Source organism: Pleurodeles waltl, chromosome 4_1 (genome assembly GCF_031143425.1).
Source record: "Pleurodeles waltl isolate 20211129_DDA chromosome 4_1, aPleWal1.hap1.20221129, whole genome shotgun sequence".
Taxonomy (NCBI): domain Eukaryota; kingdom Metazoa; phylum Chordata; class Amphibia; order Caudata; family Salamandridae; genus Pleurodeles; species Pleurodeles waltl.
In genome coordinates this window covers 305047644-305068163 of record NC_090442.1, presented here as the reverse complement: position 1 = coordinate 305068163, position 20520 = coordinate 305047644, and the positions used below count along the sequence as shown (strand labels likewise).

Genomic DNA, 20520 nt, shown 5'->3' with positions numbered 1-20520 from the left:
ATACCACCAAGCAAGCATTTCTGTAATGTTGTGGAGGGCTGCAGGGAGTGCAGCACACTCCCAGCAACATTAAATAATACAGTAAGTCAACTCGGTCATTATATCCATGACCCCAGAAGAACGTGCCATATTTTTCAGAAACACTCCTATCTGGAGCTCTATGCTCCTCATATGGCATGCAAAGCCCTCTTGTGGTTGTTTAATGATTGTGTTTTGTGGACTGTAAAATGATAAAAGAAAGATTCACAGACGTTGATTTTATTTTTTCATTTATTAAAACTTTACTAAACATTTTTATAATATGCATTGTTATTAAACATTGCATCAGTGATCTACTGAAATACACATTTGATAAAAAGTGTTGGTGATTTTTAGATAAATATGACAGATGTGATAAACATATATTGATATGCTCACCCCTTGATAAAGCCAATAAATCCACTTTTTATATTTTGGTGTTGTGACTGTTTAAAATAGTCGGCAAGTCTGCCTTACAGTGGCCAGGCCATGGGCCCAAACCAGTGCTGCGCCCAGCCATATACTGTGTGCAATGGGTGTAGGGACCTTCAACGGGATTGGGTTCATGGTCTGGCCGAGTCCAGACCCTACACCTAACCCCACAATGTGCACGGCCAAAGGTTGCTTGCTGGTGTTCTGTACGGTAATAAAATATTATTTAAGTTTAAAAAACACTAGAAAGTCCCTGAAAAAAATTAGATAAAGTGATGTTATAGTTAGGGATTGTAATTATATCTTACTTTACATTTTTTACAAAAAACCTTAACCATTCAGATATCTATACATTATTAACCTTTATTTCTCAAAAACTACTAAACAGATATAGGTCAAATCACAAAAAGCAGGCTCTCTGGATAAAGATCTATAATCCTAACAAATTTGGTATAATTGTGTTCAGCTGTTTAGGCTGTAGCACTATTCAAAAATTCATATGGCTACTATTTCGGGAAATTGGACTTTCTTTTGTTTGGCCTCTGCTTAAGATCCTACTATACTTCTATAACTACACAGTGGCAATCACCACCGTGTAATATATATACATACACACACACGCATATATATATATATATATATATACTGTATATATATATATATATATATATATATATATATACATATATATATATATAGTCACCTGTTATAGTGCCCTAAAGTAACTATAACTTACGCTCCCACCATGCACAGTTTTTGCGTCAAAACTGTTACTGCAAATATTACACTGATATTATCAAGGATGTTATCAAAGATGCCATGAGTGCCATAATTTGTGGGGTAATCAGCTGTGCATGGTGAGAGCGCAAGTTATAGTTACCCTAGGGCACAAGTTACAGTTACTTGAGTTAACTATAACTGGTGAATTTATATGGTTTGGTATGTTTAAAATGTGAGCCTAATTATTACGTCCCTGTAACCTTTGTGTTTTTACATGAATTTCTATGGTTTTTTAAAAATTCTATTTCCTGACTATAACGTCCCTGCACCCTTTGTTATTTTTAGTAAATGTCTATTTTTTTTCAACATACAGTACTTTCAATTACTATACGTTAATCCAACCTCCGCTGCACACGGCCTTCAGCCGTGAACTGTAGTAGTTGGGCACAGGGCCTGGCCAACCCGTTATAAACACCTGATCTTGCACCAGGCATATCCTTCACCCGTGCACAAGGGAGGTTGCCCGCAAGACCTGGCCTGCAGCCTGACCTTGCAGCCAACACCCCCTAACTACCCAAACCTATGCTGTGCGCAGAGGGAGTTGGCCGCAGTTTCTCTGGGTGTGAGAATAGGAGTGAGAGGGTGTGTCAGGAGGTGAGAGTGGCTGTCAGATTGTCTGGGTGTGAGAATGCATACACCAGTGTTTTAGTTGGTGCGTCAGTGTGTGTGTGGGTCTGTTAGTGGGTGCATGAGGGTGTCAGTGGGTCTGTGAGTGGGTAAGTGAGTGTTTAAGTGGGTTTGTGAGTAGGTGCGTGAGTGTCTGAATGGGTGTGTGAGTAGGAGAAATTGATTGAAAGAGAAACAAAAAGAGAGAAAGAAAGTGAGAGGGAAAGAGATAGAGTTTTTTAGGCTTTAATATCTCATATACTTAGAATGAGATATTTGTGTTCAAATTAAAATAAAAAATGTATTTATTATTTTTACAAAAAACTATACTATGTTTACAAAAAAAAAAGAAGAGGGAAATGATTTCAGGTGGACTCGAACCCTCAAAGCTCAGTGTGAAGATCTACAACTTTCACACTGAGCTATGGTTTTTTTCCCCATTTTTCAACCCTTTATAGGCTTTCCGGGACCGTAATGGAACCCTCAAGGGCTCCCTGGCGGTCCCTATTTATTTATTTATTTGTAACTTTAAAAAAAAAAAAAAAGTTTGGATAAAAAGCCCTTACGGGCAACATGGCACTGCGGTGCTATTGCTTCAGCAAGCAAACATTGCTCCTGCTTTACAGGTCCCGCTGTCAAAACCCAGAGTGTTTGCTGTGGCTTGGCTTCAGCTGCAGAGCTGCAGCCAAGCCATAGCAAACAGCTTTGTCCCGGGGGTGAGCACCTCAGGACATAGCAGGACCCCTGGGGAGTGGCGGTCCCCAGAGCCATCTGTGGCTCCAAGAGGGGGGCCATGCAGTTCCCCTCCAATGAGGACATAGCCCCGGACGGTGGTAGCCCCAGGGTAAGCGGGTCCCATAATGGCCCCCTTTCTTTTTTTAAAATATTTGCCCTGGGGGAATTGGCCCACGGGGCAGCATGGGGGTGATGCCTGCCACTCAGAATTCAGTATAGCACCTGAGGTTGGTGTTCCCTAGGGCACAGGTGGCTGGGCGGCCCCGCTCCACGTACTGTGTAGCCCCCAGGGGTGGAGGTCCTTGGGATGCCGGGGGGCACACAGTCCCTCCACATATGTAATATTTGCCCTGCAGCGGTAGTGGCACGCTGCCCCTGCCCCCTGCACATGAATAAAAAGCCAAAAAGAAAATGCTTTTTAGTCCTGCAGGAGTCCGTTTGGGCCCCCACCACCAGAGCGAAGAAGTCAGAGTGTCCGAACTCTGGCCCCTTTTCTTTATTTTTGACTTTTTTGGGGGGCTCGGCTTCCGCAGAGTCCCAAGATGGCTGACAACACTTCAACGTCTTCTATTGTTGAAGTGTTATCAGCCAATCAGATCTCTGCACAAGATCAGGAGGGGTCACAAATTCTTTTAATCTCTAGGTGTACAAATTTGTTTTCCCCTTAATTTCTCAAAAAACACTGAAGGGAATTTACACCAAAACAAAAAAAGGTTGTTTTCTGGACCAGGATCTATATTCCTGCCAAATTTGGTTTAATTCCGTCCAGCAGTTTTTGTGCTATTGCTGTTCAAAATCCCTATGGAAAACTGAATAGGGAAAATTGTGTTTTGGGACCCCTCTATTTTCTCGGCCCATTTTTCATCAAAAATGTTACTGCAAATATTACATTGATATTTTTAATGATGTGATCAAAGATTTCAAGCGTGCCATAATTTGTGGGGTAATTAGCAGTGCATGGCGAGGGCAAGAGTCATAGTTATCTGCAGCTAACCCCCATACCCACACCAACCCGGTGCCATGCATGCTTCCTGTCCCTTTTAAGCTCCAAACCAAAGAGCTATGCATGGTGCATGGTTTGACACTTAAAGTGGGACAACATTAAATATATATTTATTGGGGGGCCGCATAGGCCCCCTCAGGCCCCACAGACCACACCCTCTCCAGGACTACCTAATAAAAATTGCCAACCCTATATAAGCACCCAACCTTGCGCAGCTCACAGCCATTGGCCATATGTTGTGGGGTTGGCTGCACTCCCCTAACCATCTGACCTGGCGCTGCACATGGCTTTTAGACATGCGCAGTGGGAGTTGGCTGCAGGTCTGCGTGCCCAGCCCATGGGCCAGCCCTTGCAGGAAAAAGGACGTGGGCCACACCCCCCCCTTCCTGGATCCATATGTGGCACCCCCCAGGGCCGGCTCCTGCTACCTCTCGAGGTGCCCACTCTCGGGAGGAAGCTGTTTGTTTTTGCTTGGGGGGAGCTGTGACAGCTCACACCAAGCAAAAGCAAACATATATCCACTCCCAGCCAGCGGAAGTGTTAAAACTGCTCCTGCTTACAGGGAGCAGAGTTTTCATCACTTTCAGCGGGCAGGGAAAGAGATAAAAACATTGCTCTTGCATGCATGGAGCGGAATTTTGAACAGCTCCCTGCATGTGGTTGCAATCCTGGCTCCCGCAGGAGGTGGGGAGCTGGCTGGGATCATGAGGGCCTTGAGGGTCTCCCTGCAGTCCCCACCAAACACTTCTGGGTGCCCTGGGTGGGGCCAGGGCACCCAGGATGACACAGCAGGGTCTGGGGGATGGGGTCTCCAGGGCCAGATTTGGCCTAGGGAGGGTGACCTAATTTATTTATTTAATGTTGCCCCACGGAGGTGGTGGTCCCTGAGGCCTGGGAGAGGTTGGCGTGGCCCCCCTTAAAAACTATGTTATGTAGCTCCAGGACGGTGGTGGTCCCCAAGGCTCAGAGGGTCCGCACGGCCCCCTCTATTTTTAATTGGTTGCCCCAGGGAGGTGGCTGTCCATGGGGCAGTCCGTGTGGCCCCCCAACATTTTTATTTTGGTAGCCCTGGGCAGGCAGAGGTCCCTGGGGCTCCAGGGCAGTCTGTGTGGCCCTCCAAATATTTTTAGTAGCAACACCTAGGATGGGTGGTCCCTAGGGCCTAAGGGGCAGGGCAGCCCTCCTATATATTTATTTAATGTAGCCATAGGGAGATGGTGGTCCCCGGGCCCCAGGGGGGTTTGTGCAGCCTCCCTTATATTTATTAATGTAGCTTTGGGGGGTGGGGGTCCCTGGGGGCTGGGGAGGTCCACATGCCCCCCTAACAATTTTTAGGATGTAGCCCCGGGGAGGTGGTGGTCCCTGGGGCCCTGGGGTGTGTATGTGACATCACCCATGTATTTATGTAATGTTGCCATGTGTAGATGGTCCCAGGGCATCGGGCCTCAGGGCATCGGGGAGTGCTGCATGGTCCCCCTTAAAAATTATGTTATGTAGTCTGTTGGGACTGGGGGGTGTGGTGCACCCAACCATTTTTAATTTGTTGTCCTGGGGAGTTGGCCCCATGGCCCCCCAACAATTTGTTTTAAGTAGCCCCCGGGAGATGGCGGTCCCTGGGGGCTGGAGGGTTCATGTGGCCCCCCCAACAAATTTTATTAGGTAGCCCTGAAGAGGTGGTGGTCTCCGGGGCCCAAGGGGGCCTATGCGGCCCCCTAATTATGTATATTTGATGTTGTCCCCATTAGGCTCCAAACCCCACCCCACATGCGACCTTTGGCTTCGCACAGCCAAAGGCAATGCATGGCATGGGGTTTGGAGTTTGAAGGGGCCGAAGGGGATGGGTGGCACGGGACTTGTGTGGTTAGAGGGGATTGATCGCAGGGCCTGGTTGCAGTCCAGGCCCTGCGGCAACCCCTGCTGCGCATGGTCAAAGGAGTTGGTTGGATTAACGTATAGAGATTAAAATTACTTAACATTAAAAAAAACATAGAAATTCACTGAAAAAAGCGACGGTTACAGGGATGCTATTAACTATGGAATGGAATTTAAAAAAAATAGAAATTCACTTAAAAAACCAAAGGTTACAAGAACGTTTTAGTTAGACACACATGTTAAACATACAAAACCAAAGAAATTCAGCTGTTATAGTTACAGTTATTTCAAGTAACTATAACTTGTGCCCTAACTATAACTTGTTTTCTTGTCATGTAGTGCTAATTAGCCCACTCATTACAGAAATCCTGACATATTTGATAACCAATAAAATTATTGAGGAAAAAAATATATATCCTTTACACTTTGCCTCTAAGTTAAGCCTGCCTGCTTTGTGCCAAGCTGCCAGAGGGTTAAGCATTGGTTAATTTAGTGACTTTTGTCACTCTCACCGTATATGCTAGTATATGAAATAGTGGCATCTGTCACTGTGTAATTTTAGAGGTATAGTATAGCCTTAAGCATGGGCCGAGAAAAAGAAGGGAAGTTCCCAACACCCAATTTCCATATGCAAATTATTCCATAGCAATTATCAAATATCAATATCTAAATTTATCACATTCAGATTTTTGTTCCACCCTCCACATCATGGGGGCAAATGATTGAGCCCACTTCAGCAATTGGCTAACCTCAGTGTGAAAGAGGACAATTTTATCTTGCCGAATGCACACCTACAATGAAAAAGTAGTCCCCTTCAGTGCCAAGGACTACGTCCTAATATATGCTTTATCATGAAACAAAAATTACTTTGCCATTTACTTTTATTCATATTTTTAATTTGAAACATCCTGGCAGCTCCTCATTCACTGCTACCAGGGTGCTCTTCTCTCTTCAGATTTGAGCACTGATATATTGGATAGGTTTGACCTTGGCATGCTGGCACAATGGTCAAGTTATTTTATTTTTTAATTCAAGCACATGATGCACACATGGGCAGCCATCTTGAGTGTTATTTATTTTTATCTATATTTATACATAGCACACTATGCACACACATATGTGTTCACAGAGCCGGCCAGCTTGTAATGTTTTTTGTAATAACTTTTTACAAAATCATTCACTACTGAAAAGCATTGGCAAAGCGTAAAGGTCAGCAGACCTATGGTCTTTGCCATATGAATATTAATAAGTGCATATAAGTAGGGAAACCTGATTTTTGTGTTATGGTTGAAAATAATGTTCCATATTAGTTATAATCTGCTTCTGTAGGCATACATGCACCTTTGTAGAATCTCAAAAAATGTATACAGCATATTTACACACACACAGACATATTTCAGTGATGTGAAAAGTTTAGCAGGTGCTTTAAAAGATACTGGCCCTCATTAGAGTCTGGCGGTCTTCTGACCACCAGACTCGCAGTGGTAGCGGTGAAGACCACCACATTACGAATGTGGCGGTTTGGCCTCTGCCAAACCGCCACATCCCCGCTGCTACCGCCAGGGAGGTCGGACAGCTGGGACCGGAGATTAGCATCTCCAACCCAGCCCTCCACTGAAGACCGCAGCGCAGTTTCACAAGTCTCTTTTCTACCACAGTTTATGTGGCGGTAGCGCCGCCACAAAAACCCTGGTGGAAAGGCTACCGGTGACGACTCCCCCAACCCCCCTCTGCAAGTTCAATACCCCCCTTCCATTACAGCACCCCCTATCCCTTCCATGACAGTACCTCCTCCCTGCATACACGCTCACACACACCCACATACACTCATTCACCAACACTTACGTACACGCATTCACCAACCTGCATACATACACTCATTCACTCGCACCAACAGACACGCATTCACACAAACATTCAAACATGCACTCACTTCAACAATCATACATGCATTGAAACATGCATTCAAATACGCATTCAAACACCCATACACACACGCATTCATACACACATTCAAACACCCATACATACACGCATTCATACATGCATTCAAACACCCATACACACACATATTCATACATGCATACACACATGCATTCAAACATGCATACACGCATGCATACATACTTACATTCACACACGCAGACAACACCCACTCACACACGCACATACAACACCCTCAAACCCCCCTCCGTTCCCCCTGTCGGACGATCAACTTACCTTGTCTGGCGAGGAGGTCGTACACCAGGGAACGGGAACAGGCGCTTCCACCGCCGGCAGGGCCCCGCCATCAGGACACCGCCATGCTGTATTACTGCTTGTAATATGGCAGGCAGAGTCCTTTTGGTGTGGTGGTGACAGCTGTGGAACTGCCTCTGCGCCTCCGACCGCCAGTACGACTACTGGAGAATTTCCACCCAAATTGTGGCGGAAATCCTTCAGTACTCGTAATATGGCGGTTGGAAGACCACCGAAGTCATAATGAGGGCCATTGTCTAACCAACACTGCTTCGGCTAGAAATGTCATAACGTAGTCACAGAAATTGTAGAAAACATGTCATTTAGTATCATTGTTATTGTGATCATGCAGAATATGCAAAACCGATGTGCTATATGTAGTTTGTTAATGACATGAGCTAATTAATGGAATGGAACAGTTCATCAAGACTGTATTTGTTTTTTATTTTTGGGGTAAAAATGTAGTTCGCAACATAACTTACCTTTAGTGCATTGTGTTTTTGTATATTCTACCAGTGGTGGTGCAATGCAACATAGCAAGACAACTCGCTGTGCTGTATCAGATTGAAAGGACAGGAATGTGCCCTATTTCCTTAAATATAAAGAGCTCCTGCTCTTTCTGCGCTGGTGCACTCTAGAGCCAGCACTCTTGTGCATGGTGCAAGGGTGCCTACATTACAGGCAGGATTGTTTTTGTGCAGAAATGGGCAAGGTAGCTCTGAGTAAATCTGACTAAAGGACCTGCGTCGCCTTGTGTCACCTTGCGTGTCACAATGTCAACGCAAGTCCTTAGTAAGTCTGAGCCTCAATCTTTAACAATTACATCATGTTTAGGCAGGCCAACATCATGCAGTGCACATCATCAGAATCCACAAAGAACTGTGAAGGTGATTTTTTTTCTCCTCCAAGTATATTTAAATATGACTTACTGCTGTCCAAGTGGTTTGCCTTGATGATTTTTTCTGAGAAGTCTGATATACTAGAACATTCAATCTAAAGAAAAGCAAAAAAAATAATTATATAATCAAATCATGCACATGTCATTCCATATACACTCTACTCAATACAACAGTGCAGTTGTGTCGCAAATACCAGTTTAAATAATTATATATTCTCAGTTTGTGGAATAGAAGGTTTGAACAGATGCTATATAATGTCTATAAATCTGGTTTTATTGGATACCTTTAGCAATGTACATACTATATTTGAGTATGTTTTTAAATCATCAAAAGGCAAAATACATTTTCCAATGGAGTCTTCTTTTCCACTTTGACTTCTCACACATTCAACCATATATGTCTCCCAAACTCCACAATATTTGCAAAACATTGACAACATCTCTTAGTAACACATTTTACATTAAAACTCTCCATATAACCTGGTGATGCTCAGATTTCTATTGCCATCAGTTGAAACTTGCATGCTTCTTCAAACTTTCTCTTACAAACATGAATAAAATCTTGATCTATTTTTTCAAAAGCAAACCATATTCATTTGGACTGGAAACCTCCACCTGTCTCTTCTGTATTCATTTGGCCTTGTGAATTAGGCTAGCCCTCCCCATATCTTTTCAGAATTGTGAAAGTTAGCACAACCTCTACTTCTGTATACAAATCAACAAAATTGCTACAGAATAGACTAAAGATCTTTCAGAAGTGTCCTATTCAACTTTTCTTATAGGACAGTGTATGCGGAGGGAACTGTCAGTAAAGGAGCAAAACAGAACTCATGCCCCTAGTTGTCTCAATTTGAACTTTGGAAATGCCAAATCCTAGCTATGAATTAACAGATGTGGCTCTGTAAGGTACCGCTGGTAAGTTCATGGTATCTTGGTCTTACCCAAGGTTTATCAAAGCAAGAGTTCCAATAGTAGCAGTAACTACCAAGCACAGTGTACAACACTTAATAGAAAAAACTTAATGTGTGCTGAAAAGTAGTTAAGAAAATATTAAAAGCTAAGAGATGTAAGTAAAGATGTAACTATCATTGATCATTTGAGGGAATTTAAAAATGATTAATTAAGGCCAGTCTGGCCTGTTGATTCTCTACAAAAACGTCTGTACTGACTCTTATGGTTTTACCCTTTGCTCCTGGCCTTGAACTCGGAGACCTTATCTTCCACACTGGTTGTGCTAAATTATTTACAACTAAAAGGACATGTAATTGTTGATCTAGCTATCGAGTCAAAGATGTCTGATTACTTTGTTGCTCATTCACCGTCACTTTAGGGACCTGGAACACCAAATAATGGCATCCTAATCTGAATGGGGTCTAAGCATGGATCTGGTCATTTCCTAGATCTCACCTTCCACCTCATAGATTAAAGTTCATAGTCCTGCTCATTTACCCTGGAGAGATCATTTCAAGAGCCTCTTCCAAGTTGCCTCTAGGGAGTTAAAAAGCCTTGATAATGGAGGCCAGGCCCATGAGCTGAAACCATTCTATGAAAGTCGACCCACAAGCCTTTTACAACTATATACCTTTTCATACATCTCAATACCATACCTAGCTGGTGCAGTTTGGGGGGGGGGCTCTAGGGTACAGTAAATGTGTGGAACCTGAGTTGCAATGTGGAAGTGAAGACTTTCAATAGATGGACTTTAAAAATATTCATAGCTACCATTCAGCCACAATTTATCAAAACCAGATTAATAAAACCTTCAATATCATCAAATAGTTAATTTCTATCTCCAATTAAATTGCCAATCTGGATGTGCAAATCTAGCATATCTCCCACCCTTGTGGGTGATATGTGACTCTTTATAGTTTTTCTTTCTTGATTTATCTAAATAATTATTGATTTCTTTCTGCCTTGATGATTATGTTTAACCTTCTCACAGTCTTTCAGGTGACTAAAAGCCTGATGAAGCTCAGGTCATGCTCTCCTTTTTGGTTGATATCTACTGATCCTGCTGAAAGAGGTTGCTGACATTATTGCACTTCTCTTAACATTCTATCTCAATTTTCTTTAGAACATGTTGAGGTCCTAAAGGACATTAAAAAAACAACTATCCTTCCCTTTTTCTAGAAATTGATAGCAATCCCTGCTTACAAACTGTGAGCCATAATTGTCCTTGGCTGTAGTAGCTAAACTTTTTGAGAAGGCCATCAATAATCAACTTACCATGTTTATTGAAGATTCCATTTCGGAACTCAGACCAGCCATTGTAATAGATTCAGTACTGCTCAGGTGAGTGGGGGGCATATTAATCTCTTCACCTTACTGGATCATGGAGCAGCACAGCGCAGAACTTGCTGGACCTCTTGTTTCCCTTTGATGCTATCAACCATAACATGTTGGCTACTAGACTGCAGATGGTTGGTATAAGATCTATCATTAAGATGGCATATGTTATTTTCCAAAAGATGATCCCCAGTCTTTCAACACCTGACATTAGGGGCCCACTAGGACTATGCTCTTGGTCTAATTTTGTTTCAATTATATATTGCCCATTTGTCAACTGAGACATCCCAGTTTACTGTGGTACTGACATAAAAATTAATTTGTGATTTGATATTAACACTCTGTAACATACGTTAAAGTGAAATTATAAAAGTAGTAAGATATATGATACAAGTAACAGTCCAGAAATTCAAACAGCTCTACCTATTGCCTTGATCCTCTCAATGTCAGGCCATGTCCTCAACTAGAGGCTTATTGGCATTAATCTAACTTGGCTTTCACTTCATTGTCCTTTGTTACCATCTTCATACTTGCCAGGTAAAGGACCCAAGTTGAGGCCGTGATCCGAGCTTGTGAGGGTCAAGACAACAGTGGATTTACTTGAGTTTCTGGACCACTGGCTGTTTCATATATCTTACTACTTTACAATTTCATCTTAAGTTATGTTGCAGAGTGACTTGATTATAGGACCTCAAGGAAGCCTAGACACCTGTTTAAGGGTAACAACAGGCTGAAATATTTCGTCCTCTCCCACATATTTGGGTTGAGAAATCTCCCTATTATTTTAACCCTATCCTTGGGGACTTATTTTTTTCAGTTCCACCAGAGGCAGTTTTAATCCTCTCCTTTTACTCACCATTGCACTCTGCACCCCATACCACTCACACAATAGCATTTAGCCGAAGAGCATCTCTCCAGCAGCAGAGTTGTAACGCACACCATAAACTCTGTTAGGGTGTGCTGAGGAATTCTGTGATAAAGCATGCCATCTAAGGGTGGGTACGTGCTTTGGTCCTAATAAGACAGACATTTGTGGAGATACAAAGATTGAGTTGGTGACAGTGTGCTATTGAATTGTATAGAATCAGAGCACTCTTTGTGTTGTACATTGGATTTAGGGAGTTCGTACTGGTGGTTAATAGAACTCACTAGCCCTCTTGTGTTTTTGCTCTGAAAATAACTTATCAAGTGAAGCTTTTAAGGACAATTAACTCCCTGAAGACTTTTCAGAGAAAGAGCAATAGACCTAGGCTGTCTGGCAGAAAGGCCAGGTTGAGTAATAGCTATTTATCGTGGTATGTGGAAGAGACGTACAGGGAAGTGTTGGAATGTGAAAGAAGTGAGTGAATAGTAATAATACGATTGCCATTACAAACAAATGCCTGGCATTGGTGTTAGCATGCAGGAGAGTGGCGATGGACTGGAAAAATAAACATGGGCCCAGACTGGCTACATGGGTAGCAGACGTCACACACTGGATGAGGGCAGAGGAAAGTGCGCTACAGAGGGAGGAAATGAGAGGACTGAGGTGCCGACCGATGGCCCCCACGTGGGCAGAGGTGGAGAAACCTGGGATACTCTAGATGTCACAGATGATAACTCTAATGGGGACTTTGCCCAACGTGGACAAGGGACGGGATGAGCACTAACCCTTGGTTCCCTCCTGCGGACACGTGCACTTGTCACCCCCCTCCGTGCAGGCTCCCTCGCGTTCTCTCCCCCCCAAATCCTCCCTTTTTTTATGGAGTCCCCCCTCCGGACACTGACAGGTGGAGGGGCCCATAGGGATGCAGGCTGCACAGTGACCTGACGATTGCAACAAAGCAGTTCTGTGTATCACGCCAGGGCAAGTTAATTGGTTACTTGGTTATTTAGTTATTTCTATTTTGTTTTTCTTTTTTGGTCTATGCTCTGAGGGAGGGCTGCTATACAGACATGCAGAGATGCAATCGGTGGAAACTGACTCCCTGTCTCACAAACATGCCACCGAGAACTTGAGGCACCTTAGCTGCCTACACTGCGAATTACCCCAATTGAATATAGGATTGTAATAAAGGTTACTTTGAGTTAGTGGTATTATAATGCATAACCCAGCCACTGAAGGATGGTACTGTAAAGTGAGTGGTATATCCATGTAACATGTTATGGCTACGTGAATAATGATATGTATTATTTGAAATACCAATAAATAAAACTGTTACGAAGAACTGCCTGGCTACCCGAGTGGCATGCTTTTCATTTTAACAGTAACATAGTGTAAGGCATGCCTTTGAGGCCAGTTTGTTCCCAACCAGGGTGTCTCTTCCTACCATTGGAGGTTACCCCTGCCCAAAATTAGACAGACTTTGTTGTCAAAAGGGGTGGTCAATTTAGTACTGTGTTTGTCAGAGCTCTCCACATTGACACAGGGTTCATGTTATTTAAATTAAAAAAAACAGAGCAGAGTTTTCTTTAGATTATTCACATTAAAGTAGACATAAGCTATTTCTGGAATGGGTTTAGTTGACTGTGGAACTTTTCCTACTGGATTAGCATTTATCATCAATTACTGTCTAGTGAACACTATGAGTAAATCTTCCCACTACCAGAGCCTCCAAACATATCTGGATTTGGAGAAAATACGATGATGTCCCTGCTCTCTGCCTCAGAGAAGCACTGAGCCCTCAAACTATTACCCACTTTTAAGCAAGAACTAGAAGTGATTCTCAAAACATCGATCAGCTGGCAACCTCTATTTGCAGGGATATAAAGCTTAAAAAAAGGAATTTCTTTGACTGAGTGCCTTAGTATATCATCCACTGCCATCTGTGGCCTGGTCTACAAGGACCCTTTCCTAGCAGCCTGGGAGCTTTAGCTGTTATTAGCAAAATGATATGCAGCATCTGGAAAAGGTAGGTACTTCTTTACCACTCTGGAAGACCATGAGAAGGTATCCAGGCTACTTGTGAAAGTCATGACATTGGCAGGTAATAATTTGTGATGTCTGCCACACTACTTCTTGTTACGAAGACAATGCATCAGTTGGACTATGGGGAGAGGATACATGGCCTCATGGAGCCTTTCTCTCTGAGGGAGCTCAAGAAGTGATTCCAGTGAAAAGACAGTTTCAACATCTAGATTTTAAGGTATTGCTATCCAAGACCTTTTGATTTTAATAAAATGATGTAGCACATTTATTTATAGGGACTTTCAGCCAGCCATTGTCACCCACTATTGTTGTGTCATTGACATTGTTCTTCTACTAACTACAACATATATCAAGAGGCAGTGGGGCAGCCCACTTACAGCATTAGATAACTTCATTGTTAGTGACAGCATTCTGCTCTTTCACATGGACCATAGACTCACAGAAAATAATTCCTTTCAGTACCAGGAACTACTAAGACAATGATTGCCTTTTTAACATTATACATGAAAAAATACATGAAAAATATGGTTTGTTTAGGGTCAGTTGACTTACCTCATGTTTGAGCTACAGGGCCAAACAAACTTCAAGGGGCTTTTTTCTGCTTTGTAGTTGACCAGTCCCAACTTGACCTAACCGTGTTCCCTCTGTTGGTCTATATGAGAGTGAGTCCTGACTTCCAAATATGTCTCCAAGGTCCTGGACCTTTGGTTTTGGTAAAGTGAACTTCTCCCTGCCTAACTGAAAGTTTCACCAGACTCGATGCAAGCATCAATTCTGACTCCCTTCGCTGATGACTTCCACGGGCTCAATGCTAAGCAGCACTCGATTGAAACTTCACCGAACTCGACGCCATGTAACACCCAGCCAACTGCTTGACCGGATTGAATGCCGAGCAGCATTCAAGCAATGCCGGCAAACTTTGTTGATGGCTTCACCTAGCCCAATACTAAGCAGCCTCCAATTGTCTCAAAACCTCACACAGTGGCTCCCCATTGTCATTAAGCCATTATTCGGATTCTACCTGCTGCCTGGCCCCACCAAAGACTTACAACCTCCATATAATTTTCTATGTCTTTCCACTGGAATAAATGTGATCCCTGTATCCAACCTCCATCCTTTTCAGTTTGCCCTAACTTTTGACTTTTAGGTTGTCTAGCAACAACCAGATACCCAAGGTTGGCACTTTGTGCATTTGGGACAATTTTTTTACTCAAACTTAAAAACTTCATATCAAAATTTCCACTTTCAGACTTTTTGTTCATTGGCTGTATTTTATCTACTTAAATATTCTCTATTTTTCTGAATTAGTTTGGATGTTTTTTGTTATGTTTTCACTTGATTACTGTTTGAGAACTGTATAAATACTTAACACGTGTTTCTAAGTTAAGCCTGGCTACTCCGAGCCATAGCATTGAGCGCACGTTTATTTACTGATCTTTGTGATATACCCTGAAAAGGACTGTGATTATTTTTTGAGGTTGGTTCTCACCCCCTCAACTAATAATCCAATTTCTTACAAAGACTATTGAGGTTAATTAGAGCATAGCAGGAGCCTCACCAGCCCTCCATGTCAGCAGAGGCCCAGGCCTCCACAACCCTAGCAAATAGCAAAAGCCTGCCCACCATATTATCACATCCACATCTGCCTGGTTGCTTTCTCATTGCCTTTGGAGAATCCACTTGCACTGATGATCAGAAGTATGCTATCAGGTGCAACTCTGTCTTAGCCTTGCATATCATACTTTTTTTGTTTCAGTGAAACAAACTTCCAAAGGCATTGTTTAGCTCACTAAAACTGTCACCCAATGGTCCTGAGAGACAGGAAGTGTTCTCCTTCATGTTAGAGTCATAGTATTTTTTTCTGCCTGGTTCTTCCATGCTTCAGTTTGTTAGGAGAAATGAATGATGGTTGCCTTGCCTTACCTAAATTGGGCAGGCCAACTTCTACTTTGACCACTGGTGACATTTTTGATTTGCAAAAGTCTTCTCCTTCTCTCCAATTGGTTTGGGGATTGTGTTAGCTTGTTTCATCAATTTGATATTGGTTTTGTGCTGCCTAAATACTTTAAATGTATTTCTCTGGGAGAAAGAATGATGCTTTGTGCCATTGCTACCAGGGGCAGTACTACACATAGTGCCCCAAGGGCACAACAGGAATGTGTGCTGGCTTTTTGCTCCCCCCAGGGCACAATGTTATTACAAAAGGGACTGCAGATGCTTGTCCAGCCGGTTCTGTACTACATGCAGCGCTGCTGCACGTGTTGCACCAGCTCTAACTTCAGAGTGCATTTCCTCATTTGCATGTGGGCATAGCCCTATGCAAATGAGGGAATCACTTTGCTTCTGCACCTGCACAGCGTTAGAGAAAGGCACAGAGGCAAACATGCCCTTAGGATGCACACTGAAAGGGCATCACAAAGTGCACCACAAAAAGGTGGAGCACTGTCAGCGCACCCCCCTATGGCAGCCTTCTGGAGAGGGTAAGGGGATCCCTGGGTTCCTCAGACATCCCTTGGCAAGCAGGTGCAGTCACTCACTAAACCTGCTTGCTAGGGGCTCTCTCTTCTCTATTTAGAGAGAAGGCAGATTGCTGACAGTACAGAGAAACATGGAGCGACTTTGAAGAAGCTGCTCATTATTTCACTGAATGCTCTTCCCCCAGGGTAGGGCAGGTTCCCAGCTGCCCTGAGGGCAGAGCATGCATTATAAATGGCCTCACTTTCTCTGTTTGTGCCCGGTGCACCTTTTTAAAGTTGTGCCATGGTGCAAACTGGGAAAGGGCACCCTATTTTTCAGACTGGCCCACATGTTAAGCTCAGGATTTCTCACTGTAACTGTGTTTAGAGGTAGCAGGATATTAGATTACTAATTTGGTGGGAACTTTTCCCCAAGTTAATAATGCACAGGTTCACCATCACTAAGGCCCTGATTGACAGAGGTAAAATTATGCTTTTGTACTACCCTTTTTCGGTATTCACAGACTACGATTCAATAGTAACTTTATGATTGTTGAGGCTCCACAGTTGGGGCGGAAAACTCTGCATATGAAAAAGATAGTACAGGCCTATCTTTTACTTTCATAGCTCCCCGCCTAAATGCTCAGTTACCGTTAAATCATACTTTGTGAATATAGCTGTTAGACTTGGCATCCTTGGCGTGGTCTCCCCTAACTTTTTGCCTCTGTTTCCCGGGTTGTTGTTGTGTGCTGGACTCTGTTTTTGCTGTTTTTGTTACCCTGGGCACTTCACCATTGCTATCCAGTGCTAAAGTGCATGTGCTCCTCTGTAAAATGTATGTGTAATTGGATTTCCATGATTGACATATTTGATTTACTGGTAAGTCCCTAGTACAGTGCACTATAGGTGCCCAGGGCCTGTAAATCAATTGCTACTACTGGGCCTGAAGCACTGGTTGTGTCACCCACATTAGTAGCCCTGTAACCATAGGTCAGACCTGCCACCGAACTGTCTGTGTGTGCAGTTTTGAACTGCTAATTTGTCTTGGAAAGTGTGTACCCACTTGCCAGGCCTAAACCTTCCCTTTTCTTACATATAAGACACCTCTAAGGTAGGCCCTAAGTAGCCCCATGGGCAGGATGTAGTGTATGTTTAAGGTAGGACATATACTAATATGTTTTATATGTCCTGATAATGAAATACTGCCAAATTCATTTTTCACTGTTGCAAGGCCTATCTCTCTCATAGGTTAACATGGGGGCTACCTTTAAGTATGATTAAAGTGTAGATTCCCTTTGGGAGCAGATAAACATATGGAGTTTGGGGTCTCTGAACTCACAATTTAAAAATACATCTTTTAGTAAAGTTGGTTTTGAGACTGTGGTGGTCATTACAACCCTGACGGTGTTAAAGCTGCGGTAATACCGCAAACAGTCCAGCGGACAAAAAAAGGGAATTATGACCGTGGTGGAAACCGCCAACAAAGACAGCCACTTTAACACTCCGACCGACACAGCGGTACAGACAAGCAGCGCGGCGGTCACCGCCAACAGACAGGCGGAAGACAATGTACCGCCCACAGTATCACAACCCGCCAATCCGCCACCTTTTCCGGGGCGGATTCACCGTGGATAAAAACACGGCGGAAACAGCTTTTGCAATGGGAAAACGCTCACGTTAACACACTCCACGACGAAGGATCCCACCATGGAGCCCGAACTACAAATACTCCCTGCGCTTGTCTTCCTGCTCCTCTACGATCACCAGCAACGTATGCGCCGAAGACAACGGTGAGTACTGCGCCTACGACATAGGGGAGGGGGAAGTCAAAAGTCAGGGACACACACATGCAACACCCCCACCCCCAACCCGACCCTCACCCACTACAACACACACACCAATGCATTTCCGAACATCACAGTAACAACCCCCCCCCCGGATAAATGCTAAGACAAAAGGAAATTAGTTCAAACATTGTAATGTATCAAAAATTAGTAAGCACATATATACATCAATATATACACATTCCAAATTTATACATCACGAATAGTAGTACAGGTATGCACATTTCAATGTCCGTGGACCACTGGGCCCAAAATGCATGGGTGAGGCCCACACACGATACCTGTCCTGGAACGGAGAGAACACTGCAGGGGCATCAGATAGAAATACAACAGGCACTTCAGGGGGAAGGGAAGGGGGGGCACCTCAGCCAGATGACAGCACCACGCCAGATCCACAACGGGGCTCCATGCCCACTGTTCCATCCTGGGGAGTGCAAAGCCACAGTCTCTCAAGTCTCTACAGTGGGTGGGTTGCCCACTGTTCCATCCTGGGGAGTGCAAAGCCACAGTCTCTCAAATCTCTACAGTGGGTGGGTTGCCCACTGTTCCATCCTGGGGAGTGCAAAGCCACAGTATCCCAAGTCTCTAGAGTGGGTGGGTTGCCCACTGTTCCATCCTGAGGAGTGCAAAGCCACAGTCTCTCAAGTCTCTACAGTGGGTGGGTTGCCCACTGTTCCATCCTGGGGAGTGCAAAGCCACAGTCTCTCAAGTGGATGCAGGTCTCCACTGGTTCTGGAGGGGGACTGGTGCCCTGAGTGCTTCATCCTGTGAAGGACGGACAGAGTGGATGCATGTCTCCACTGGTTCTGGAGGGGGACTGGTGCCCAGAGTGCTTCATCCTGTGAAGGACAGACAGAGTGGATGCTGGTCTCCACTGGTTCTGGAGGGGGAATGGTGCCCAGAGTGCATCACGCTCCCGTGACAGTCCCAGTTCCGTCACTGTCCCAGCTGCACATGGGCCAACGATGCTTGATTTGGCGGTGCTTTGCCCTGTTCAGCGGTCTTCACCATGGCGGTGCTTTGCCCTGTTCAGCGGTGCTTGCCTTTGCTGTCTCTGATCTGTTCAGCGGTGCTTTGCCCTGTTCAGTGGTCTTCACCATGGCGGTCTTTGCCCTGTTCAGCTGTGCTTTGCCCTGTTCAGCGGTCTTCACCATGGCGGTGCTTTGCCCTGTTCAGCGGTCTTCACCATGGTGGTCTTTGCCCTGTTCAGCGGTGCTTTGCCCTGTTCAGCGGTCTTCACCATGGCAGTGCTTTGCCCTGTTCAGCGGTGCTTTGCCCTGTTCAGCGGTCTTCACCATGGCAGTGCTTTGCCCTGTTCAGCGGTGCTTGCCTTTGCTGTCTCTGACCTGTTCAGCAGTGCTTTGCCCTGTTCAGCGGTCTTCACCATGGCGGTCTTTGCCCTGTTCAGTGGTGTGTGGCATTACGGTCCCTCAGTGCCCAGCGGGGCTGTGGCTGCCGGGGCCCTCCAGGTCACTGACGCTGGCGGTGGTCTCCGGACCAGTGACGATACTGCTGCCCTCCAGGGCACTGACTCTGGCGTGGTCTCCGGACCAGTGACAATACTGCTGCCCTCCAGGGCACTGACTCTGGCGGTGGTCTCCGGACCAGTGACGATACTGCTGGCGGTGGCGTCCCAGCCGGCGGGGAGGATAGCGGCCTTCTCCGCCGTGCTGCTCTTCCCAGACTTTGGAGACTTCTTCAGCCCCTTCACCACCTTGGGAGGAGTCACAGCTGACTAGGCACTCCCCCCGGGACCTTTGTGAGCTGTTTTGCCGGCAGGAGTCTTCACCCTCTCCCGTCGGCCACTTTCCAACTTAAGGTGCTTTACAGGGGGTGGACTGGCTGTGCTTTGGCTCCGTGTCACACTGGCTGCCCTGGTGGCCGGTGCACTCCACACACCTTTAACACGCACCACTGGTACCTGACTTTTTTTGGCTGAGGTGCTACTACGGGACCTATGAATTGGAGGGGTGGGGGTGGTGGGAAAGAGGTCAACGTTGCTCAGAAAGAGTTTATGACGAACACTGGGACGGTTAGCTGGAGGGGGTCTGGGAGTGGAGGAAGAGGAGGTGGTTGTAGGAGGTGTAACTTTAGGTGATTTGGGTGCAGGTGCAGGTACTGGAGGCTGTCGTGAGGTGGATGGATGTTGGGTGTGTGGGTGCCCGCGTTTGTGTACTTTGGGAGGGGGCGTCACAGTTACATTGGGAGTGGACACAGGGGACGTGTAAATGGTAGTGCGGGTGGTGAGTGCAGGTGAGCGGGGTGTGGTGCTGGGTGTTCTGGTGAGAGTCCTAGTGCCTGTAGATGTAGTTCATGCAGGTGAGAGTGTAGACGACACTGGGAGGGAGGAGGGAGATGACGAGGAGGGGGAAACAGTGGAAGCAGTGGATGTTGCTGTGTCTGTATGTGGGTGATGCTTGTGTGAGTGCCTGTGGGCTGTGTGG

General features: G+C 45.0%; 1 protein-coding gene across 1 annotated transcript in view; it reads right to left on the bottom strand.

Annotated features, from left to right (window-relative positions):
* The window catches only part of PRMT8 (protein arginine methyltransferase 8), an 880536-nt gene that overhangs the window by 373320 nt on the left and 486696 nt on the right, over positions 1-20520 (bottom strand). The window contains exon 4 of the mRNA XM_069230053.1: positions 8614-8677. Within this exon, the coding sequence (XP_069086154.1) occupies positions 8614-8677 (64 nt within the window). The remainder of the gene's footprint in view (positions 1-8613; positions 8678-20520) is intronic.